Genomic DNA, 24,343 nt, shown 5'->3' with positions numbered 1-24,343 from the left:
GAGAGAGAGAGAGAGAGAGACGGCACCCAGCAGACACGGGGAGGTTTTGTTATCATTTATTTGTGAAGTTAAAAACGAGCGATAAAAAGTAAAAACTGCCATACAATTTTTTGTTTTGTTCTCAATTTTTCAGTTTCAATGTCCTCTTGAACAGTTGAAACCCAAGACCAGTCCCGGGAGTGGGGGGCGGGAGGGGCTGCAGGGGAGCCGAGCGAGGCAGGGGGGAGGAGGAGCAGATCAAGGGGCTCGACTGGGGGGGGGAGGGGGGCCTACAATAGCAACACCTGGTCCAAGGAATGTTCCAACTCTAACTAAAAAAAAAGAAATAGCAAGAGTGACTTTTTTTCCTTTTTAAAAGTTTATTTTAAAAACATGAAGAGGGCCAGGGGTGGTAGGAAGAAAATGAATTGCTTTCCCCTGAAAGAGGCAGTTTCAGGAAGGGATAGAGATTTTTATATATATATATATAATTTTATAGGTTTTGTTTGCTTTTTGTGTTTTTTATATTTAAATTTTTTTTTTTGGCAGAGATTTAATTCTATCTTCTATGGCTGGCTCAACATGAAGGATCCCAATTTTGAAAGAAAAAAGCATGAGACACACAGAATGAGCGAGAGAGTGAGAGCCCAGCATCGCCCAGGCTGTGACCTCCAAGCCACTCACAGCAAGGGCTCCCCCAGCACCCCCACAGCAGCCATCGCTCTCTCGCCAAACACATGAGGAAAAAAAAAAAAAAAAAACCAAAAAAAAAAAAAAGCCCCCAAACAGAACAAAATGGAAAAAAAAATAATAAAAGATTTTCACAGATGAAGAAGTTCACATTCATTCGATTCATTGAGCCTGCGGAGAGGGAAGAGATAGGAATTGGTCACTACGGGGGGGGGGGGGGGGGGGGGGGGGCAAGGAGGGGGCCGGGAAGCCCCTCTCCCGCGCCTGTGGCGAGCTCGGGCTGGAACGACGTGTTTGTAAGTGTCTAGTCTCGTGCTCCGGGGCCCTTGGCTGAAGTCAGACTGGCTCCTTGATGGAGGAGGGAGCAAGAGGGGCGTGAAGACCAGGAGGAGAGAAGCGGGGGCCGCAGAGGCAGAGCGGGGGGAGAGGGAGAAGCGCGCTCAGGGTCTGGGAGGGAGGAGGGGTGCCCTCTGTCTTCAGGAAGGCAGGTGCTCCGGCGCATCACAACATGACAATCTCAGAGATCACGGTGTCCCCACAACACCCCTGTGAGGTAGGTTGGAAGGTGGCGGCGATCGTCATGCCCACTTCACAGACAAAACCAGGACACAGAGGCAGGCGCGAGAGCGGAGGCGGCGGCGGCGGAGCCCAGGCAGGGCGGGAGGGGCCCTGCGGCCGGTCCCCGTGGCAAGCTCCCCGACTCCCACCAGAGCCAGGGCTGACCCACGCTGGGGCCGCCTGCAACACACAGTCACTTGGACACGGGGAAAAGATTGTGGGGTTAAAAATAAAAGAATGCAAAGAACAAAACCCAAAAAAGTAATGCAGAGAGGGGAAAACACATCCGTTTTCTTCCCAAGTGGCCAGATTTTGAATGAGCGAGTTAGCAGCCAGGATGGCGACCAAGGTCTGTGCTGCTGGCCTGCCCCCCCCACCCCCAGGACTACCCACCAGTTCAACAGTTCCACCTTGTATTTGCTTCGCGCTCTCCCCCAGCATCGAGACAGCGTGACACAGGAACAAGCGGGCCGGCGCAGGGAGGCCTCTTCGTTTAACCTCTGGACCCAGCGCACACTTCCCCAGCTCGTGGGGACTCCCGGAGACCTCTGGCCACACGGCCCCCGCTGCAGGCATCAAGGACACACCCCGCAGGGGAAGGGATTTCCGGCGCTACCCACTAAGGCAGGATGGACGGTGGCCGGGGGTTGGAAGGAAAAAGGAGGAGGAGGAGGGTGGCAATTCCCACTTGCCTGCTGCTGTCCCTGCTGTGTGGGTGGAGGCTGGGGGCCGCCAGGACCTGGAGTCTGTCCGTAGTAAGCGGCCTGCTGTCTGTAATATTCGGCCCAGGCGGCACTGTAGTCTGGCTGGGAGCCTGGGGGTGCTCCCGGACCCCCTCCGGTGGCCACTTGAGCTGCACGGAAGCGGGGTCACGGTGAGCGAGCGTGGCTGGGGGCCCGAGGGCCCGGCCCTGCCCCTGCCCCGCAGCCCCAGCGGCTCACCCTGCTTCTTGTAGTACTCCTCCCAGGCCTTCGTGTAGTCCTGCTGCGGGGGCGCTCCAGGCTGCTGGGGCTGCTGGCCTGCAGGAGCAAGGCCTCGAGAGGTCAGAGGACGGCCCAGGGGTGCGGCTGCCTCTCACCAGCCTCTTGCCCTAACTCGAGCCCCTGCGGCGGCCCCCACCACACTCACCGATCTTTTTGTAATACTCTTCCCAGGCCTTAGTGTAGTCTGACTGGCCGGCGGGTGGGGGCTGTGGGGGCTCGCCCTGGGCAGGGGGGGCCGCGGGGGCCGGTGCAGGGCCGGGCACGGGGCCTGGGGGCTGCTGGTAGTAGTGTGAGTAGTAGGCGGCCCAGGCGGCGTTGGGGTCTGCAGCGGCTGCAGCTTTATCTGTAGGAAGGCAGTGGGCTAAAGGGCGGTCCTGGAAGCCAGCCCCGCCGCCCCACCCCCACCCCTCCACCACCTAGGCACACCCAAGCCCTGTCCTGCCCTTCACCTGGGCAGCCTTACTTACTTGGGTCATGAGGAGCAGGTGGTTGCCACTGGGGGTAGGTATTGCCCCAGCCCTGGGGTGGGTACTGGTGAGGAGGAGGACCCCCCGCACTGCGGGACAAGAAAGACAGGGCAAGTGAGCCGGGGCCACTCCTCTCTGTGGGCAGGGGTGGCCGGTAGGAAGGGGGCCCGGGCCTAGCCCTCTGCTTGTACTCAGTCACAGGCCCTTCGCCCAGAAAAAGGTGAGATAAACAATGCCAAAGAACACAAACTCCGCTGGCTGAAGGACGTGCGAGTCCCCCAAATTCAACATACACAGGTTTGCCTGTTAGGTGGGAGACCAAGATCCACACCTGCGGTACCTTTTAAAAATGGCATCGATCACAGAGAGGCTGGGCGGATCGTGCCTTGAACCGCTGCGATCAGCACTTCTTGGTGCCGAATGAAAACGGGGTCCGCTGCTCTTCTTGCCAGCACAGCAACCCCCATGTCCCAAACCCCAGGAAGCTGAGAAGAATGAATACTCACTGCGGGGGAGCCCCAGGTGGCCCCTGATTGAAAGGCCCGGGGTTGAAGGGCCCCATGGGGCCTGCAGGGCCTGGTCCCCCGGGGCCTGGTCCAACTGGGCAGAGGGGACCCTGGAGGAAGGAGAAGCAAAGTCACTTGGGTGGAGGGAAGGAGACAGGGGATGGGTCCAGGCTCCAAGAACCCCTCCCTGAGCCCACCTCAATCTTTTCCTCAATGAGCTGCTTGGCATGGTCTATCTGCTGAGGTGAGCCCCGGATGATGAACAACTTGAAGTTGGGGTCCCCATTGGGCGGCAGCTGCCGGGAGATCTCCACAAAGGCGCCTGTCTGCTGGTTTATGGCTTTCACGTTCTCACCACCTGCACGGAACCACAGACAGTGAAGAGAAGGCAGGAGAACAGGGGGCTGAGGAACAGAATGCAGGCAGGGCCTACTCACCTCGGCCGATGACCAGCCCACATTTGTGCGTGGGGATGGAAAAGGTCATCTCTCCGCCCGGAGGGCCCCAGCTGCCTTGGCCCCTTCCTCGTCCCCGGCCCCCCGGGGGCATGCCAGGACCCCCTGGTGGGCCCGGGGGACCACTCTGCAAGACAGGAAAGAGGTAGAGAGTGAACACAGAAAGCCAGCCTGGCCCCTGGACTTCCCCGGGAGGGCTGGGCCAGTCCCCTCCGCCCTCACCAGCCGCCGGCAGCAGAGCCTGGAGCCACCTACCCTGAGGCTCTGGAGGAGATCGTTGATGATCCGTGCTGCGTGCTCACACCGATCTGGGGGCCCCATGATGTGAGCTATCTTCTCAGGACCGGTCCCATCATCTGAAGTGAGCATCCAAAACAGAGAGATGAATTTTCAAGAAAAGCGCAACACCAAACCCCCATAACACCGCCTCTGCGAGGTAGACACCATGCCAAGCCAGGTGTCAGAAATATCTCAGGCTCAAAGTGCCGCTCATCACACTCCAGGTATCGGGGGGGGGGGGGGCGGGGAATGCAGGTGGGCCAGGTTTCCAGAGAAGAAAACCGACCAACTACGGCAGGGTGGCAGCTGAGGCTTCTTCTGGCACGTGGCACCCCCAGAACAGATGCATTTCGTGAAACTAAGAACGACAATAAACCTCAGAACGGGCCTGCCACTTGGGAGATTCTCACTGAGGCTTGGCAGTAACCCAGAGTCGGGACAGAGTGATCTGATCCAGTCCAGGCTGCCCTGTCAGGATGGGCCATTCGGTGGGGCAGAGGAAAGGGACAAATGTGATGACAGGAAGACAGCAAGCCTGCCCTTCACGAGCTCTCTCACGTGGTGCTCCCATAAAGGAGGGAGACAAGGCACGTTCTGCCAGCTGGGAGTAACGAGGCACCACAGAGAGGCTCAACGGGCTCCCTGGTGCCAGGCTCTCTGCAGGGGAACCTCAGAGCGATCCTGAGAACAGAACTGGTAGACACGGCCACCACCCACCCAGCTCATCTTTTCAGCCAGGCCCCTGACCTTGCTTAAACTGTATCCGCACACCCGCGTCATTCTGGATCTTCTTGATCATTTCTCCGCTCCGGCCAATGACCACCCCGACAGAATGCCTAGGCACCGGCACCTGAGGAAAGAGAAACACGGAAGGGTCAACTGATCTCGTCCCCACAGCTCTGGTGCCCTGTGCCCCCCAGAGCGTGAGTCACACCCACCCCATGGCCCTCCACTACCACAGGAAGCCTACACTCACATCGATGCCCCCGCCAATCCGGGATCCATACTCGTTCCGGTCCCCAAAGCCACCCTGGTCACGCTCCCGGAGGATGTCCATCACCATCTCACAGGCTTGCTGCAAACACACAGGCACGGTGTGCACAGGGCAAGCCCCCAACACCGTTCCCCCAGCCTCCCCCGACCCAAGGGCTCATGGACCTAAGCTGAATCCACCGCAGAGCCCCGCTGAGCTCCTGACCTGCCATCCTGAGAGGGAGGGATGGCCAGCAACCCCCATTCTCCAAATAAGAAAGTGAAAGAGCATAGTTCAGGCCTCTTGCTCATGTCCAGCACTGGGAGGGAGAACTCAGTAGGAGAGTGGGAGTTCTGGGCTGATTTCAAGCAAATGCTCTTGAAAACGTCTCCCCTTTCACTCAAATCTCCAGCCCTATCTGTTGTTCACTTCTCCAGATGCCCCGTCCCCCCCAGGGTTCTCACCTGCACTTTGTAAGGATCCCCAATGATGCGGAGAGGCTTGTCCACATTCGTGTTCTGGGAGCCATCTTGAATTAAAATCATCTTCACTCCAGCTCGCTCCTTTACAACCAATGCGGGACAATCAGTACCAGGCTTTCAAAGACTTTCTGGGACTAGTGCACGCGAGGGGGCAGGTGTGATCACAAAGGATAAGAGGCTCTGACAAAGCAGTCGGTGGGGCGTGCACGCGCAGAGGCAGGAGGGAGACTTTCCTGGGACAGGAGGAGCTTCTGTCCTCCATCCCACCCCTCACCTGCAGCTGCTTAATTGTCTCCCCGCCTTTGCCGATGACCAGGCCAGCCTTCCCCGCGGGGATCATGATCTCCTGCACAGTGCCATTCTGGCCTCCATTGGCATTGTCGTGGAACTGTCCTGGGGGCCCCCCACGACCCCGAGAGACAATGTCATCCAGCATCATCTTTGCTTTCCTGGGAAGGGGAAGAGCAGGGTTCAGACACTTGAAAGAGTACTGGTCTGACAGCCCCGTCCAGCTCGAAGGGAAGGTGACTCCAACACGTGTGTCTGACAGGTGACGAAGAGGGTCCGTCCCCAGGGCTGGGGCTACTCAGATGACTTTCCCAGATCTTCGAAGTCAGGGCAATCAAAGCGTCAGTACAGGCCCCTGGAGAGGGCAAGGGTTGAGGGACATGGTGGAGTCGCCCCCAACTTTCCAAAGGATGGAGAGAGCTTCTGTTTGCTCCCCTCATCACAATGACAGGCCCCGCCAGGGACTTACTGGACAGATTCTGGGGCTCCCGTCAAGGACACACTGCGCTCGGGTAGGCCACCGCTGTCTGCAGAGAAGAGAGAGGGTCAATGCCTCCCGGGTCCATGGACACTAGAGAAAGGCTTTCCAAGGAGACGGTGAAACTTGCACAACAAACAACGGCTACCTGCACCACCATGAGCAGCCTGACAAATCGCTACCTCATCAGACTTCTGGGAGGCTGCTCTATGCAAGACCAAGGCTGGGTAGCCTCAAGTCCAGTCAAGGAGGCAGAACACGTAGGGCAAAAGATGAGGTGGAAGGTGAGGTCCCAAAGCTAGGCCACTCCTGCCACCAGCAATGATCACATGTGCACTCTCCACAGTCTACAAACCCCACTGGGTTAGAGCCAGTCCTCAGAAACCCCTGCCCAGCAGGTGCACGCAGCTGCGCAGCCAGACTGGGGCGCAAACCTGGGCTGGGTCTCAAAGCCATTCCTTCGAATGCATCTCCCTGCCTCACACATTCCCACTGGTTTCCTGTTGGGTGTTTACTTCACGTACGGACGTAACTAACAGTTTAGAGCAAAACTTCTATAGTCAATCTTCGATCTCCCACCTCGGCCTTCCCCGCCAACTGTAAAGCCAAAGAAAGCGAAAAGTTGCAGCTACACTGCTGGACGCCATGCTGTACTGGCTGGGACTCTGCCCTGAGCCTGGCACTTAAGAGATAACTCAGTGACCACCAACCTGTCTCATTCTTGCCAGTCAGGGAACTGTTAAAAAAAAAAAAGTACAAGGAGCCCAGCCCAGCCCAGCGCCCCGTTCTGACACAAATCTGGCTCTCGTACCTGGTGAGATCTGGACTTTGCAGCCTGAATCCTGCTGGATTTTGTTAATCTGTTCACCACCTCTGCCAATGACTACATGGAGAAAAGGGAAAAAAAGCAGAGATTGATGAGGGTACTCCAGAGCCAAAAAGACCCTGTGGCAGGGGTTCCTGGTCCTCCTGAGAGCTCCACCTGCCTCCCCGCCCAGAGAGCACAGTACAGGAGGCCCTCTCACACCAAAAGCTCCTGGGCCAGCAGGTGCTCTCAGGACACAGTCCCCGAGAGACAGGGGAAACGGGCATCCCACAGCGAGCCACACTCACTTAGTCCCACCATGCCGTCTGGGACCCTGTACTCTTCTGTCATTGAAGTCCTGCAAAGAGAGACGGTAACAGTCTTAAGCGAGGCAAAAGAGACAGAGCGTCTCCAGGAGAAAAGGCGCCTCGAAGCCACAGCCCCTAACCTGTGGGGCCCTTGGTGCTACTGGCCTCTGCCCATGCTTCCCACCACATCTAGACCAAGACCTCACAGGCCTAAACAGAGTCTGACAAGAGCACAGGGCTCCTTCTCCCCACAGCAAGCCACTCAACCTCTCGGGGCCTGTTTCCCCATGCAAGCCACCAAGAGGCTGGGTCGGGGTCAGCGTGGCCCCACCGACTCTGGGCAAAAGCAAACACTTGGACACTTTTACACGATTCTGACAATCCTTTCAGGTCTCTTCACTTAAAAACCAAAACCAAAACAACGGTTTGTATCTTTTCCATGTCCTCTCCCTAGCAAACCAATTTTACTGCATTTCTTAGAAGCAACAAAAGAAACAGCGTGGTCCTTCACAAAGGATTCTACATCAGATCCACTGAAGTCACTGGGGGTTGGGAGAGGCGGCAAAAGGTAGGAGAGAACCCCAGGCCCTAACAGTTCTTGAGGATCAAGCATTTGCAGAAGGTGGACGAGAACCCCACGGCCAGGCCCCAGCCCTTTTGGAAGATGGCTGTCTCCTGAGGAGTGTCCCACCACAGTGTAGGCAGCAACAGGGCGCAAAGACCGCCCCTCCCTGGGCCCCACACACAGGCGCAAAGGCAGCTCTTCTGCCTCCTGGGCTTCTCTGTGGCCAAGCAAGCAGCGGGGACAAGGTCCGAAACGGTACAGCCCCCAGACACAGCTCTCCCCCAAGTCAGCAAGAAAGGACAGAAACAGCTGACAGACAAGGAAACAAGTGTCCTCCAAATCACAACTTACCTGGGGGGAGGATGGATGGGTCCAAGTTGAGAACTGATGGCTGCAGAGAGAAAATTCAAAGCAAAGATTGGCTTGCCTTCTCTTTGGGATCCTGAACACTGCTGGCCCCCAGGTACCCCTGCCCGCCCAAGGGGCGGCTGGCACTTATCACGGTGCTCCCGAGCCTTCCCGAGCACTTGAGTGTGATGAACCCGCCTCACCACATATAACTGTCTGCCTCGATCTCCAGGGGGCTCTGGGATCCCTAAAGCTCATGGACCCCAGATGATAAGCACCTAGAGCCTCCATAAAGGACAGGTGCCATCTGCTTAGAGCTTCTAGCTCCTAAATGCTAAAAACCTCTTAAAATCCTGAAGCTGCCCTCTGCCTGCACCATCCAATGGACTTACAGTCTCCCTGGGAAGCCAGTTTCTTGCTCTCCGGTTGGTCTGTGAAAGAGAGAGGATGTCAGATGCTGCACCCACCCACCCACAGCTGCCTCAAATCTGATGCTGATGCCACACGGCCTGGTAAACAATCCCCCTCCCCCACCCCCAATATCAGAGCCAAGACAGGAGAGTGGCAGGGACCAACCCCGGAGGGGGGCCAGACTTCCATCAGTCCCACCACTAGCACTTAGAGAGTAAAAAAGTCCTTTATAACAGGAACAATGATGGTGGCACTCGAGTCCAGGGTCAAGGAGGGCCCAGGTGTAAGTCCGGTTTTGGCTGATCCCCACATTGATCGTTTTGGCTACTATGGGTACGATTGCATGCCCTGGGGCCAGCCAAGCTGCACTTATGTGGGGCCTCAACAAAACTGCGAGCATTTCCCAAGCCTACCAGAAGGGGAGGAACAATCTCGAGAACTTATAACTTGGACCTAGTCACAATCAACCTGCTCCTCTCAGCCACCTGATACCCCAGGATGGCAGCCCAAACAAAAAGAATGAACAAAGCTGGGATTGCTGAGGTTTTAAAAGACCAAGTGGCTTCCCTCCGACTCTGAACCACGTTCAAACAAAGGCACCTCACTCTACCCCCAGGCCTTCTTCCCAGCAGGTAGTTATAGTTACCTCCATCTTCTAACTGCCTCTTTTGGCCCCCAAAACCAAAATCAGGAGTGCTGTTGTTCACTGTTGTAGCAGCGTCGCCTCCAATTTTGGCTGCAATCTAGAAACAAAATCGTAAGCACAGAAGGTTACCACCACAACCAACCTTCCCTGGTGCTCAGATCAACTTCTCAGAACGTACCCAAGGGCCTCAGCGTTCAACAGTCATCCAGGAGTTTCAAACTCCCTTTCTAGTTGGGATTTGCGCCTATGTTGTTTGCAACTGGGCCACAATCCACACTGATTTGCTCTCAGGAGGGTCCTCAGGTTGCCTCCACGAGGGAGGCAGGAAGTGTGATTGTAGCCTGGCTCTCCTGGGATGGTGAAGAGAACAACTTTCCTTTAGCTCCCTCACCTCAAAATCTTTGTGTTCGTTGAACAAATTTTAGGGAAGCTTTTGCTTAAAGGCAGCCGAAATCTTCATTCCACCAAAAGAAAAGACCCTTTCTGAGAACGCAGGTTACATGTCAGACACGTGAGAAGCAATTTCAAATAACCCCAATCCCACAAATTTAAGACCAGAGTCTGTGGGATTATTACAAGTTTTCCAAAGGCACACAAACCTGTGTGTCTCTTTGGGACCCTGAACACTGCTGGCCCCCAGGTACCCCTGCCTGCCTGAGGAGCGGCCGGCACTTATCACGGTGCTCCCGAGCCTTCCCGAGCACTTGAGTGTGATGGACCCGCCTCACATGTAACTGTCTGCCTCGATCTCCAGGGGGCTCTGGGATCCCTGAGTTAAGGATCTTTCCACCTCTCCCAATTTTTTTTCTTTTAATACTGTGAGCCAAAGCTCTTAGGATGAGGCCTTTTCCCACCCCAGCAAAGAGCATCAACTCGGCTAGTTACAACTGCTTCTCCAACAAGGCAGGCTGGTGGGCAACGAGATCAAGTGCACGTGAGAACCCCATCCTGCTCCATAGGTGAGAAAGCCACAGACCACACGGGGCGGGAACAGGGCGTTCACCTAACGGGACCTCCCACTCTGCCCTGGAGGCACTGGAACGACCCAGGGAAAGCACTCAATCGCAAATGCACTCAGTCGGCCCCCAGAGTGTTGGCTTCCTGAGAGGGCGGCAAAGTTCTCCCATTCTAACAGGCCTCCTGCCCTCCAGGACGTGGGGAGGCCACAAGAGGAGCTGAGGTCAGTCACACCGGCATGTGACACCTCCATGGTATCATCACGCCTCAAAACACAGTGGTGGGACCCTCCCCACTTCCCCAAAGAGGGACCACCTTTCAAGCCACCGGAAGCATCAAAAAGAGCCAGCCCCTGTGCCCACCCTCCCCATTTCACCTAAGTGCTCGGCCACTCTGGTAGCAAGAGTTCCCCCTTTGCAGGCTCAAGAGGAAGGGCTGTTTTCCTCCCAAAGTCCCTTCTTCCCGGCGCGCGGGCAAAAAATGCGACCGGGTTGGGGGCAAACAGAGCTCTCTGCCCTGATGGGAAGGTGAAGGAAAAGCAAGACCCTCCCCCCCGGGAAGGGGAACACTTTGCTTCCTAGAGAGGGAATCGTGCCCTCGGGTGTCCTAAGGGGAGGGTTCCCCAAAGTGAGTCCCAGCCCTCCGGGGCCCCTGAACATCCAGGGGCCGCTCCTGGCGACCCCCCGGCCACCCCTTCCCTCTGCAGGGGGGTCACCCGCTGGGGGCCCACTGGAGACACCCTGGGCGGCCCAGGCCCCCGCCTACCGCCCCACGTGACCCCGCGGCGGCCTCGGGCCGCCCCCCCGCGACCCCGCGCGCGCGCGCGTGACCCCGCCCCCTCCCCCGCGCGCGCGCGCCCCTCAGGCCCGCGGCCTCCTCACCTGGCGGGCCCGCTGCACGGCGTCGGCGAAAGCGTCCTTGCGGATCCCCGGGCCTCCCCCGCCGGGCGGCTGGGAGGGACCCCCGGCCGACCCCCCGCCGGGGCCGCCGCCGGGGCCGCCGCCGCCCCGGTCCCCCGCACCCGGCGGGCCCGGCGGAGGGCCTCCCCCGGCGCCCCCGGCTCCCCCGGCTCCTCCGCCGCCGCCAGCGGGCGGCGGCGGCCCGGGCGGGGGTCCTCCCGTGCTGTAGTCCGACATGGCGCGGCGGGGCCGGGCCTGGCGCGGAGGCTGAAGCTGAGGAGGCGGCGGCGGCGGCGGCGGCTCAACGCGGGAACAAGGCCTCGCTCCACACGGCCGCGGAGCACTCTGGGAACCCAGCGGCTGGGAAGACGACGAGGGGGGAGAGGGACGCCTCCTCCCGCCGCCGGCGTGACGGACGGCGCAGCCAGGCCAATCGGAGGCGGCCGCCGCTCCTGGGACACCAATCGCGGGCTCTGGAGGCAAGCGGCCAATCGGAGTGCCGCGAGAGGCAGTGGGCGGGAGGCGCCGCGTGACCGACAGCTCTCGGAGGCAGTGGGCTTCGGGCTGCCGGTGCTGGGCGGGCAAATCGAGGCGACCCGAGAGGACAGGAGGCCCAATGAAGCGGGAGTTCCAGAACTACGGGGCGACTTCAGAACTGGATTGACGACTCCGGAGAGTCAAGTGGACAGGAAGGAGGGACCTGGGGAAAGGCCCCTTTGAACAGGCTGGGCGGGCGCCAGGTGAGATAATCATATACGCGAGCCAATGAGGACACGCAGAAGGCGGGTCTTGCGAAGATTGGCAGTCAACTTAATCCAATCCCTGGCGAACTCTGGGTGACGCGCTGAGGTTTGGACTGGATTGCTCTCCCTGTTAACCAGAATCCTTTTCTAGCCTTGATTTCTAAGCCAATGGCTGGGCGGTGGGGGCGGGGGCAAGGTGACGAACACCGCTCTGGACAAATGGCAGGGAAGGAAGTCAAGGGGCCCAGTTTTGGTGGGAGCCAGTGGAAGCGTAGCTGCATTGGGGCGGAGCCGGCCACCGGACGACGAGAGGGGATTAGCCGTAGCGAGAGTGAATGGCAGTCGACGTGGGCAGTGCCGACCGGCTGAGGGGAATTCAGGCCTGACGTCTAGGTTAGCGCCCCAGGAGCCTGGCTGGGCAGGCGGCACACGTGGCCTGCTCGAGGCCTTGGAGATCGGATGCTTCCGGGGGTGGGGTGGGCCAAGAGCAGGAGGGAACCCAGGGATTCCCCCTCTCTTCTCCACCCAGGGTTCTAGAGCCCCCACTTCTCTTCCAGGACTCCTGGAACCAGTTTCCCTCCAGAATTCAAGGGTCTAGGGCCATTGGTTCTCTCCTAGGACCCTAATTCCACACCCCACACCCTCTTCACATAAGGTCTGGGGACCTGAGCTCGAAGCTCCAATCCTAGGACCTCCGTTTCTCTCCCGAACCCAGGCGTTATGGAGGTTTACAAGTCCTACTCAGGACCAAGGGGCCCAAGATAATCCAGGCCTCTTTCCGAGACCCAGGCATCCCAGGTGCCCAGCTTCCTTTCTTGGGACGCAGATATCCGAAGCCCCCAGCTCCCTATTAGACATAGGGTGTTCCAGGTCCCTAGCTCACCCCCTGAAACCAAGGATTCCTAGTCTAGACCCAGAGATTCTGGATACCCAGCTCCCCTCCGCGACGCAGGTATCCCAGACACATCCAGCGGAAACCGTCTCTTTATTTCAGGGTGTCTCCACGTCCACCATTTCACCCTGAAGCCAGGACAAGCCACAACGAGCCAAACTGGAGTCCAGACTAGTCCCTGGCTGCACCCTCGGGCAGGATCCCCAGGGATCTTCTGACCCAGGCCCCCAGACTGCTTCTCCTGACGGAAACTGCCCCCCACCCCCCCGGGCCTGAGCCTGGAGGGCTCTTTGGGCCAGGGGACCCTGGATCCTCCTGTCCATTTCTGCCCAGGGTGGGTCGACTAGCCACTGCCTAATACACCCAGGGTTTTCTTCATGGCTTCATACACCACGTAGCTGATGCCGCCTGCTGGCAACACCTTCAGTATAAGGTGGGAGTCACGCCTCTGTACAGCCCCTGCCAACCCTGCTGGGCCAGGATCCCCTGGAAGGCTCCGCGCATGGTGGGGTTTGAGCCCTCCGCAGTGTCTGTGGGAACAGGGGCAAGCTCAGGGCTTCTGGCAGAGATGATCGGGCCACCCGGGGCGGGGGGGCGGGGGGGCTGGAATGTTGGGAGTTGGGTGAAGCCAGGGGCTGGGGTCTGGGGGTCAGTGTTGGGAAGGAGTTTGGAAGACTTAGAGGAAATTGGTCAGTTTGGGGAGAGATCAACTCAGGCAGGAGTTTTCAGGATTTGTTTTCAGGAACATCTTAGAAAACATTCATGCTTATTTGGGAGGGAACTTCTAAGATCTGCCAGAGACTCGGGGAGTGTGCTAGGGGATGGTTTGGGGATATTTTCGAGATTAGGGTAGTGGACCAAGGACTTGTTTGGATGTTTGTGGATTGGTTTAGGGGCTGAGGGTCCATGTGGGGAGTATACAGGGTAGTGGGGGAAGTGGTTATGACATTGGGATGTCTAAGGGTCAGGCTTAGCGAGTTTGGGAATTTTAGGAGTACAGGCTGGGTCTGATTTGGAGAAGGTGGGAGAGCATTTGGGGAATCTAGGTCTTGAAATATGGTGTGGGGGCCTGAGTTGAATTGGGGGGTGTTTGTGGGGGTCAGTTGGGAGATGTTCATTTCAGTGGTTTGTAGGGTTGATTTTGGGGTTGGGGTCAGATTTAGGGGTGAGTCTTGGTAGGTTTAGAGGTCAGTTTGGGAGTCACTTTTGGGGGACGAGGAAGTTCAGTCAAGGCTGAGGGGAGGAGCATGCACGGTGGCCATTGGGGCTAGTCTGACCTTGGGCCTGCATCCTGGTGCGCACCAATGTCAGCGGGTAACTGGCCATCTGGCCACAGGTCGTGGACAGCGTCACAGATGACAAACTGACCAGGCCACTGGGATCCTCCATGTTCCTGCCTGACTTCAACCAGAAGCACATGAGTATCTGCAAGAGAAGGGGGTCAGGAGGCAGTTTAGTACGGGCCTGTGTTCACAACACCCCTGGCACCCCTCTGTGGGACCCACACCTCATAGACGGCCAGGTCCGTGCAGGCGTAGGGGATGATGCCGAGCATGTTGGGCAGGTAGCCGCGGTACAGGGCGCGGGTGCCCTCCCGCTTCAGGATCTGCCTTGCACAGTCCAGCAGCCTCTTGTACTGGGCCCGTCCGGCGCAGGGTCAGCTGTGTCTTCAGCACCTGGGGAGGACGAGGCGGGAGGTGGCTCATCTGATCGAATGCTCTCACCGACCCTCACCTACTAGCCCCCAGTGGCCACCCTGCATGCCCTTTTCTTGACCCTCAGCAGGGGCCAGCATTTCCGTCCTACAGCTGAGGAAATGGAAGGTCAGGAGTGCAGAGAGCTGAGTTTCCAACCCAGAGCCATGCGATCCCTTGGCCTGTGTGTGCTTTCACCCCAGGATTCAGAAGCCCGAGTGCTGACAGAGGCCAAGAGGATAAGGAAGTGGTGTGGACTGAGCGGAGTTACAGCTTACACCCAGCAGCAGCCAGACATCATGCCACGGGGGTGCAGACCCCACGTGGTGGCCAGGTTTGCCAGTTTTCCAAGAGAAGCCAGACATAGTCATTTGTACAAAATACCCCAACATCAGAATATTGGTAGCTCTACAGTCGCCCAAAAAACCGAACACCCAGTGTGGTAGGCAGAATTCTAAGGTGGTCCCCAAGTTTCCCACCCCTGATACGTATGCTCCATATAATGCCCACCTCCCCTCCCACCCCGACCTTGAGAGTGTGCTAGGCTGGGACTATGATTGGGAATCACTCCCCTCGTAAAGTTACATGACATGAAGTTACATTTCGTGAAAGTGAAGGGATTTTGCAGATGTATCGGGTCCTTAAGCAATTAATTTTAAGTGAAGCAAGACCATTTGTCCTGGGTAGGCCTGACCGAATCAGGTGAGCCCTTTAATAAAAGAGTCTGTTGCCAGAGACAGAAGAAATCAGAGCGATTGGGAGTATCCAGGACACTCTTAAGTTGGTCTTAAACAAGCTGACTGTTGTGGAGAGGACTACATGGCAGGGACGGTGGGTGGCCTCTAGGAGCTGAGGACCTTAGTCCTACAACCATAAACTGAATCCTGCCAACAACCAAGGAACTTGACAGAGGACCCAGGTCTCTGGTGGGTTCAGCTGTAGCCCAGCCAACACCTTGATTTTGGCCTGATGAAACCCTGAGCAGAGGACCTGACTAGCCAGTGCCCAGGCGTGACCCACAGACAAAAGATAATAAATCTGTATCCTTTTAAGCTACCGAGTCTGTGGCAATTTGTTACGCAGCAATAGAACACAAATACACTTAGGAGAAAATTTAACTAGTTAAGGGCAAGAATTATATGAGGAAACTTTAAAAGACCATTAAGGTACATAAAAGGAGACTTGAACAAATAGAAATGATCTTGGATACCAGAGCCAGCCTCATAGATGGCAGGAATCTCTAAGCTTATTTATAAATTGAATACTATCCCAGTAAAAAATACCAATAGGTGACTTTGTTTTCTGAACTTACTAGAGGTAAGTTACTTTTAAAGTTTATATGGGAAACCACAGAGGGAGTAACCTGGAAACCGATAAAGAAGAGCAGGGATGGGGGATGAGAAAGCATAAGATCAAGCCTCGAAAATTAAAGACAGAGGGTAAAACTACAGGGATGCCCAGCTGGCTCAGTCGGAAGAGCCTGTGACTCCTGATCTCGGGGTTGTGAGTTCTAGCCCCACGTTGGGTGTAGACACCACTTAAATTAATAAAATTTTTTAAAAAGGTAAAACTAGACAAACGATTAGGGATTCAGGGGAGAGGCAAGAAGGGGTGAGTAGGTGGAGCAGAGAGGATTTTTAGGGCAGTGAAACTATATGACACCCTAATGGTGTGTACGCGTCTGTATACATCTGTACAAACTGCAGAATGTACTACACCGAGAGTGAACCTAAAGGCAACTATGGGCTTTAATAATAATGTATCGATATTGGTTCATCAGTTGCAACAAACGTCCCCTGCCCGCCCCCCACCGCGCAGGATATTAATAGCAGGAACTGTATATGTGGGGAGAGATGCGTATGGGAACTCTGTACTTTCTGCTCAATTTTTCTGTGAATCTAAAACTGCTGTACAGGGGCGCCTGGGTGGCTCAGTCGTTAAGCGTCTGCCTTTGGCTCAGGTCATGATCCCAGGGTCCTGGGATCGAGCCCTGCATCGGGCTCCAGCCCCGCATGGGGCTCCCCGCTCGGCGGGAAGCCTGCTTCTCCCTCTCCCACTCCCCCTGCTTGTGTTCCCTCTCGCGCTGTGTCTCTCTCTGTCAAATAAATAAAATCTTAAAAAATAAATAAAACTGCTGTACAATATAAAATCTAATTGTTACCCCCCTCTCCCTCAAAAGAGGAAAAAAAAAAAAGACATTAGTGCCTGGACAGACATAGCAGAGGAAGAAGAGAAAGGCCAGAAACACACTCAAATATGCGCAGGAATTTAGTAAATTACACAGGTGGCATCTCGAATCTTTGAAGGGAAAAGGATAGGACCCATCCAGTAAATAGTTGCTGAGATGACCGGGGAGCCATCTGGAACGCAAGCTGGACACACCCCTCACGTGAGAAGACGAGGGGGAGGAGGGAAGGGGAAGACTAGAAGGGGGGAAGCGGTAACAGCTGGTAGCTAATTTTGACATTGTTTCATCTTCCGCGGGGCGGATGTTCTCTTACCTCCATGGGGTTGATGAGCGTCTGGGAGATGGCCACAGCTAGGGAGCCAGCAAGCAGACGTTCCTGTAAGGGTAGGGATCCATGCACCTGCAGAAGTAATTCTTACACTGGGGCAGAAGAGAGGAACAGGAGGGAACTGCTGACCTTCTTCCTAGCTGAAACCCACCCTGGGTCTGGGGCCAGAGGGTGAAAGTGTGTCTTGGGTAAGGATCTGGGCTTGAGAGGGGGTGTAGGAGAGGTTTGGGTTGAAGGGCAGGACTGGGCAAAGTGGGCCTCTCCCTCTCCCCCGCCCACCTGTTCGAAGACGGAGAACTTGATGGCGTACCCAGGGGCAATCTTGAGGACGTTGGTGCCATTGCCCCGCCACAGGGAGCGGAAGCCCCGCTCCTGGACCATGCTTCGGAGCCCCCCCAGCAGGTTCATGAAGTTAGTCTTGGAGGAGTAGAGCTGGGGATAGGGAGGCCCCTGGCCCTGTGAGGAGCCTCCCACCTGATCGCCTCCATCCCAGCCTGGAGCTCAAGCCCATCCTGTCCGCAGCCACCCAACCCCATTCCTTTTCCCACTCCCTTCCCAGCTGGCCTCACAGTGCTCATCTCCTTCCTCACCTTCAGACACAGACCCATGTGCTCATCTCCTTCCTCACCTTCCTCTCCTTACCTGTTCTAGTTTGCCTTCAAAGCCCCCCATCCTCAATTCCCTTATCCCCAACCCGCCCTGTCCCTGGTACGGTTCTCTTGGCTCCTCCAACTCAAGTTCGTGCTCCATCCCCATTGGCTCCAGCTCTATCCCCAACTTCAACCCCCACCCTTACCTCCATTCAGCCTCCTCCTGACTCCAACCCGCGTCCCAGCCCCAGCCTCACACCTGTTTCCAATTGCACCCTCACCCCCATCCTGAACCCCATCAGCTCTGCCTCTGTCCAGCCCCACCCCAAAGGCTCCAGCGCTGTGCTCCCTGCGCACCTGCATATACACCTTGGCTCGGTCCAGAGGGGCCGTGCCAGTGCGGGACACCGCCCCAGCCATGGCTCCTGAGAGCAGAAACTTCCACAGGGCCCCCTTGTTATCCACTTCTAGGACATCCACAGGGACCATCAGCTGCTCTCCTGTGCCCAGCACCTGCAGGGCAGACCCAGCTCCCACCCGTACTCAGCCAGGCTGGAGCTCCTTCCCCGCATCTCCAGAAGCCCCTCCTGGTGAAAGGCCCACCCTGGTCCCCACTGCTTCAAGGCAGAAATCCAGGTCTGCTTGGAGGGGAGTGGGTCATGCAGAGGGGGCGGGCAGCACGGCCTTCTACCCCAGCCTTCAGGCCGGAGATGCCGGTAGACCTGCCGTGTTCAAGCTCACCTGCTGTGATGGGAGATGTTCCAGGGCATTTTCATGCACGTGCCCCAACACGTACCCATACACGTGTGTACAGCCTGGGTTCCGGGAGGGGGGCGGGGGCAGGGTTGGAGGTGGTGGGGTTTTGGCGAGTAAGGCTTTGACCCTCTTAAACAGCGTCTGGACGCTCGAGCAAGGCTTCTGAACTTCCTCGGGCTGGGCTCTCACGGCAGCTGGAGGGTCAGGACACCTAGGTTCAAATCCCTGGTGACAGGTTTGCCCATCCAGCAGCCATGTGGGAGGGGCCAGCTTGTAAATTTGGGCGCCAGGGCATGATGAGGTCACAGAGGCCCTTGTGACCTCACTGGATATGGTGGGCAGAGAGTGTCCCCCAGAAAATGTCCATATCCAAACCCCTCTAAACCCGTGAACTCTCTACGTTACGCGGCAAAGGGGAAAGTGAATTTGCCAGAGGACTTAAGAGCACTAACCAGCTGAAGGGGGAGATGGAGAGATTATTCTGGACGAATTGCGTGGGCCCAGTCTAACCTCATGAGTCCTCAGACAGTGAGGAGGGAAGCAGAACAGTCGGTGTTGAAAGGGTTCAGTGTGAGAAAGACTCATCCAACCATTGCCGGCTTTGCAGATGGAGGAGGGAACCACAAGCCGTGGAGTGCAGGCCGACCCTCGAAGCTGGAAAAGGCCAGGAAGCAGATTCTCCCCTGGAGCCTCCAGGAGGAGCTTGATTTTAGTCCAGTGAGATCCGTATCCGACTTCTGACCTCTAGAATAATATATTTGTGTTGTTTGAAGCCACCACGTTTGTGGTTGTTTGTTATAGCAGCCATAGGAAATGAATGCACTGTGTGTCGCTGTCATGGCAACGGGAGATAGACGTGAGGGCGGGTGGGAAGGTTCTGGAGCTCTGGGAGGGAGAGACACAGTTGGTCTCCAACTATGCCTGTGAGGCAGGCATAGGTTTGGAGGCAGCCTGGGTTTGAATCCCATCTAGGACAACCCCTGCTGTGTGGCCTTGGGGGACTCACTTTACCTCTCTGAGCTTCAGTTTCCTCAGGTGTAAATTGGAAGTAATGATAAGCTCTACCACATTGTGTCAAGAGGCTGCAATGAGTCTTCATTGAGAGCGTGTCCGTCCTCCATGTGGTTTGGTTCAAAAATCTTGACGTCATCCATGATTCTTTTTCCCTCATGCCCACACTCTGTCATCAAATCCTGGCTTCACCTTTAACATAAATCCGGAATCTGGCTGCTGCTTACCACGTCTGTGGCCTCCACCCTGGTCCAGCCCCCAGATGGATTACCCCGGACCAGTGTACTCGCCTCCACTCTGGGCCCGCCCACTCTTGCCCCCGGTCTGTGCTCCCCACAATAACCACCAGAGGGCGCCCGTGAGCACCGCAGTGAGGTCCTGCCCTCCTCTGCCCACAGCTCTCCAGGGCTCCCATCTCCCTGGGGTAGAAGCCCAAGTCCTCCCTGTGGCCCGCAAGACCCTGTATGACCTGCCTGGTCCCCTCCCTGCCCTTCCCTCCTCCCTTTCTCCTCTTTGCCCATTCTGCTCCAGCCACACGTCCAGCCCGGGCCCCCTCCCTGTTCTTCCAACACGCCAGGCATGATATTGCCCCAGGACCTTTGCACTGGCTGTTCCTTCTGCCTAGAATGCTGTTTTCCTGGACATCACCATGGCTCCCTCCCTCACTGTCTTTAAATCTTCATGCAAACATCACCTTCTTCCTGATGCTTCCTCTGACCACTCTATTTAAGATGTAAACTCTGCTTCCCCACTTTATTTTTATCCATAATGCCTTTGCTTTCTACCCAGCTACACATTCACTCACGTGTGTTATTTACTGTTTGTCGCTCTCCACTGGAATGTGGGGTCTATGGGAGCAACGATTGTGTGTTTCACAAAACCGGGTCTGGCACAAAGCAGGTGTCTGGTAAATAGATGATGAGTAAGTGAGGGAGATAACGCATCAAAGGGCTTAGCACAGAGCCAGCGTACGGAGTACTTGCTCAATAAATGTAAGTTCTTTTCCCTTTAAAGATGTCAGTGATAACATCCCCTATTCTGTGGGTGGGGAGACTCAGAAAGAGAAAAGCAGTCTGTGTGATATCACACCACATGTCAGTTCCCGAGGCCCAAACAGTGTAATGGGATATAAGAAGGTGGACAAGAAAATAGTGGCAGACTGGCCTGATTAAGTCAAATCAAAGTGGTAACACTCCGTGCTGGTATGACTGAAGTAAAATTAGGAATGCCGATTCCTTGTTGGTAGCTGTGTATATCGCAGACGATTTCTCTGGGGACATGACCCTGAAATCGTCATATCCTTTGACCCAGCAATCCCGCTTCTGGGAATATGATCCTCAGGACATAATTTAAAGGAAGTAAAAATATGAAATAGTTAGCAGGACTTAAGTCCATCTTTGAGTGTGCGGAAAATCATATCTATGTAGGCGCATGCGTAGCAGTTAGCTACTGCTGCATAACAAATTACCCCAATGGTAGCAGCTTAAAACACAAACAAGATGGTGACAGGAACAATTTTGGTCATTTGAAGACAGGCAGAAATCGGACCAATTGGGTCTACAAGCCGAGGAATGCCATGTGCTGGCAACTGCCAGAAGCCGGAAGAGGCGGGAAGGATCATCCCCTACAGTCTTCAGAGGGTCATAGCCTGCTGACACTTCGCTTTCAGACTTCTAGCCTTCAGAACTGGCGGACAATAAATTCCTCTTGGTTTTTATTCACCATAGCCAATGGTGGAAGCAAGCCAAGTGTCCATTGATGCATGCATGAATGAATAAACAAAATATGGTCCATCCACACACTGGAATATTATTCAGCCTTAAAGAGGAAGGACATCCTGACACTTGCCATGACGTGGAGGGACCCCGAGGACACTGCTCACTCAGTGAGAGGAGCCAGACCCAGAAGGACACATCCCGCAGGAGGACCCCACTCCCAGGAGGTCCCCAGAGGAGTCCCGTCCACACAGACAGAGAGGAGAGGGTGGGAGCCGGGGCCGGTGCAGGGGGTGGGGAGTCCGTGCTTCGTGGGGACAGAGTCTCCGTGTGAGGAGATGGAAAGTTCTGGAGACGGAGGGTGGGGGTGGCTGCCCGACAGTGTGAGTGTGCTCAACTGAGCTGTGCACTTAAAAATGGTTAAGATGGTGAATTGTATGTGATGTCTAGTTTACCACAATAAAAAATTATATCAATCTAAAAACTGTGTCATTTTAAGCCCCCGGTCTGTGGTAATTTGTTACAGCAGCCCTGGGAAACAAATATCCTTATGTCATTAGAATACAGAAAAAATAAAAAGGGCCCATGAATGTGGGCTTTTCTCTGCCCCCCACTTCACAGCTATGGAAACCGAGGAAGTCACTTCCTGGTCTTCTGGTACTGTGTGCAACAGAGGATGGCCCATGTCCCTTCCCTGGGGGCAGTTTGAGGTGGTGCCACATCAACCCACCCCTTTTCAGTAAAAACCACAATGAAAGAGCTTAGAAAGTGTATTCCTTTTGTTCTTTTCCTTTGAAATAACACACACAGGCGGGGAGGTGGGACACGGTGTGAGGGGGGCAGGTGGAAGCCACGGGGGGGCCCTCCAGCCCCCCCAAACAACCCAGTTGCTCTTTTGTAGTCCTTTCATGGGGTTCCCCAAGGACTTGGGAGGAGTGACGGGAGGGGTCCCCCAATTACGCTAAGCTCAGAACCCAACTCTAAAGTGCAGAATGTACAGGGCCGTGGGGGATGCTGGGGGCTTGGGTTATCTGAGGGGGAAGAATGTCTGCTCCTCTCTGGTAGAAAAATAGACCTGGAGTGAGTTTGAGGGATTTGGCTTGTTTGTTTTGCATAATTGGACGCTTGGCTCCAGGGAAGGCTAGTCTGTGTAGACTTGCCCCGAGCTCCCAACCCCGAAGCCTGGGGAAGAGACTGGCAGTGCTGGGGTGTGCTTGGGGAGAGTCTCTTTAAAGTGTCCCCGGCCTCAGACCCCTTGCCAGCCCCCAGGAAAGAGCGACTGGAGGTTATCATCAGCCTAAATGTGGGAAGGGAACGGAAGACACCACAGAGCATTGTGGGGAGCACTGGGCGGGGAGCAGTTTCCCCACAGGCCAGAGGTGCAGCCATGCCGGGCGGGTGGCGGGGGCGGGTTGAGGCTCTGTCTAGGCCGTGGGAGGGGGGGCCTCTCCTTCCCCAGCTGCCAGCTTCTAGCCATGTCAGGACTGATGGCAAGTCCCACGGGTTTTTTGGAAGCAGGAGGCCAGGACCTAGGCTTCCCACAGGCTCCTTAGACCCCGGGGCTTTGTGTCATGGGCAGAGGGCCCTGGGCTCTGGGGTGTGTCTGGGACAGGGGCATGGGGGGATCCAGGATGCTGTGACGGGCCTATTGGGATCTATTTAGACTTGGAGTCTGAGCATTCAGGATCCAGTGCCTGGGAGGATTCTGGTCAGAATCCAGAGGTTAAAGGGCTGGGATCCAGTGCTTGGAAGGGTGGGGGAGGAGTCTGTCTCCTATGGGTGAGGTTTCAGCATCCAGTGCCTGTGCTGAAGGGGTTTGGGGTCCAATAGTCGCGTCGCCAGGACCCACTCGCTCTGCCGTTGGGCTCACATTGTGGATTTAGGAGCCAGGATCCAGCCGGTCAGGGCTTGGGAATCCGAGATCCGGTGGTTGGGGGTTGAGGGTGTAGTGGTTGAAGTGTAGGGAATCCAGTAGTCAAAGCAGAGGGATCCGGGACTCAGTGTCAAGGTAAAGGAATTCAGGAATCCAGTAGTTGGGGTGAGGGGATCTGGGATCCAGTGGCTGGGGCCCCGGGATCTAGGCATTGCATTGTCAGGATCCGGTGGCTGAGGCTTCTTGATATCCAGAATCCAGTGGCGGAGCTTGGAGATCCAGGGCTGGAAGCATGGGGATCTGGGATCCGCCAGTGGGTTTGGGGATCTAGGACCCAGTGCTGGATCTGGGGCCTGAGGGAGCTGGGCTCTGGGTGTTTAGGTATGGTGATGTGTGCTCCTGTGGTTGGGTTATCAGGATCCATTAGTTGGGTTGTGGGGCATCCCGTGGTTAAGTCATAGAGGTCCAGGACCCCGTGTGTGTGGGGGGGGCCAGTAGCTGTGATATGGGGGTGTAGGACCCAGTGGGTAAAGTGTGGGGATCCTGTGATTTGGTGTAGGGAGCCCTGGGATCCATTGGCTGGGCCATCAGTCTCCAGTGGCTGAGGTGTGGGGGATGTCATGATTGGGCTGAGGGATCTGGGGTGGGTCAAGCTCTGGGTCCCTCACCTGGACGTGACCCCCAGGGCCTGCTTCATGTTCTCGTAGACCACATAGGAGATGCTCACAGCCGGGATAACCTTCATGAAGTTGGGGGCAATGCCCCGGTAGAGGCCCCACACGCCCTCCTGGGACAGGATGTGACGGAGCAGACCCAGCATGGAGAGCTGGGGGGCACCCTCGATGGAGGCTGGGGGGGGCGGGGAGGCCAGGTGAGGTGAAAGGGCCCCTCTTACTTCCCCCTCCTACTCCCCAGGGCTGGGCCTGTGGCCGTTGCAGCACGAGGGAGGAGGGTTAGCTTAACAGCGGGACCTACCACTCAGAATCGGGACTTCTCCTGGCTCTGGAAATGGCTGCTCCCCTTTTCACCCCAGTCTTGAGGGCCCAAGTTTGGGGATGATTAGAAACAGAGAAGGTATACGTATGTGTGTGGTGGGAGAGGGTACAGACATTTCCTCTGCCTGGAACTCGTGTCCCTGCCTCTTCTCCCAGCTCACTCTTCTCTGCCTTCCAACCTTCATGCCAAAGCAGGCTCTTCAGGGGAGCCCTGCTTGGTACCCCAGTCTAAGTCTGGCTCTTTCTCTTATCCTGCATTCAACCCTCGATCCATACTTAATTGTGGAATGATTTATTCAGCATCTTGCTTCCTCTCCAGCCTGTGAGCTCTTGGAGGGCGAGAACCCAGGTTTATGCACCGATACACCCCCAGAGAAAATCACAGAACACAAATGCTAAAATTCCCAAGGAAACTCCCAAAACAGATTCAGGAATGTGTGTGTGTGTGTGTGTGTGTGTGTGTGTGTGTGTGTGTGTGTGT

General features: G+C 56.2%; 4 protein-coding genes and 1 long non-coding RNA gene across 10 annotated transcripts in view; 2 read left to right on the top strand and 3 right to left on the bottom strand.

Moving 5' to 3' along the window:
• LOC112815236 (adenylate kinase isoenzyme 1) overlaps positions 1-814 on the top strand; it is a 14,891-nt gene extending 14,077 nt beyond the window's left edge. For all 3 annotated transcript variants that reach the window (XR_012376601.1, XM_073887262.1, XM_073887264.1), the window contains one exon: positions 529-814. Coding sequence is in view for 1 of the 3 variants with exons in the window: in XM_073887262.1 (XP_073743363.1) it covers positions 529-720 (192 nt within the window). In the remaining 2 variants the exon portion in view is untranslated. The remainder of the gene's footprint in view (positions 1-528) is intronic.
• KHSRP (KH-type splicing regulatory protein) lies at positions 41-11,359 on the bottom strand. Of its 3 annotated transcripts, XM_025861024.2 has the most exons (20): positions 11,060-11,359; positions 9,222-9,318; positions 8,557-8,595; positions 8,168-8,207; positions 7,252-7,301; positions 6,950-7,021; positions 6,130-6,187; positions 5,647-5,821; positions 5,355-5,453; positions 4,894-4,992; positions 4,665-4,767; positions 3,894-3,994; positions 3,621-3,765; positions 3,381-3,541; positions 3,184-3,293; positions 2,678-2,766; positions 2,356-2,553; positions 2,169-2,246; positions 1,920-2,080; positions 41-840 (listed from the first exon to the last, which is right to left on the bottom strand). In XM_025861024.2, the coding sequence occupies exons 1-20, from the start codon at positions 11,312-11,314 to the stop codon at positions 832-834; spliced, it is 2,139 nt and encodes a 712-aa protein (XP_025716809.1). In that variant the 5' UTR covers positions 11,315-11,359; the 3' UTR covers positions 41-831. The 3 variants fall into 3 exon arrangements, with proteins under 3 accessions (XP_025716809.1, XP_025716808.1, XP_073743358.1); XM_025861023.2 differs by having other exon boundaries at positions 41-2,080; XM_073887257.1 differs by lacking the exon at positions 4,894-4,992 and having other exon boundaries at positions 41-2,080.
• Positions 11,360-11,679: 320 nt separating this feature from the next.
• Positions 11,680-16,192, top strand: LOC141371560 (uncharacterized). The gene is made up of 2 exons (XR_012376603.1): positions 11,680-11,817; positions 12,815-16,192. It is a non-coding gene; the product is annotated as an uncharacterized lncRNA (long non-coding RNA).
• On the bottom strand, positions 13,056-18,853 carry SLC25A41 (solute carrier family 25 member 41). Its single transcript, XM_025861030.2, is given in 11 exon segments — positions 13,056-13,139; positions 13,142-13,242; positions 13,990-14,137; positions 14,220-14,351; positions 14,353-14,388; positions 16,908-16,996; positions 16,999-17,014; positions 17,202-17,354; positions 17,870-18,025; positions 18,254-18,462; positions 18,721-18,853. Coding segments are annotated over 11 exon segments (1,257 nt in total).
• SLC25A23 (solute carrier family 25 member 23) overlaps positions 18,790-24,343 on the bottom strand; it is a 15,131-nt gene continuing 9,577 nt past the window's right edge. Inside the window, exons 10-11 of one of the 2 annotated variants that reach the window (XM_073887260.1) lie at positions 23,536-23,716; positions 18,790-18,922 (exon numbers count right to left, since the gene is read on the bottom strand). In XM_073887260.1, the coding sequence (XP_073743361.1) occupies positions 18,850-18,922; positions 23,536-23,716 (254 nt within the window). In that variant the 3' untranslated portion in view covers positions 18,790-18,849. Of the gene's footprint in view, positions 18,923-21,749; positions 23,717-24,343 lie in introns of those variants that run through there. The other variant, XM_073887261.1, reaches the window with a different exon arrangement.

Source organism: Callorhinus ursinus, unplaced genomic scaffold (genome assembly GCF_003265705.2).
Source record: "Callorhinus ursinus isolate GAN/ISIS: 27379988/994484 unplaced genomic scaffold, GSC_fseal_2.0 scaffold77, whole genome shotgun sequence".
Lineage (NCBI taxonomy): Eukaryota > Metazoa > Chordata > Mammalia > Carnivora > Otariidae > Callorhinus > Callorhinus ursinus.
The sequence above is the reverse complement of the archived record's forward strand: the minus strand, read 5'-3'. Positions and strand labels throughout refer to the sequence as shown.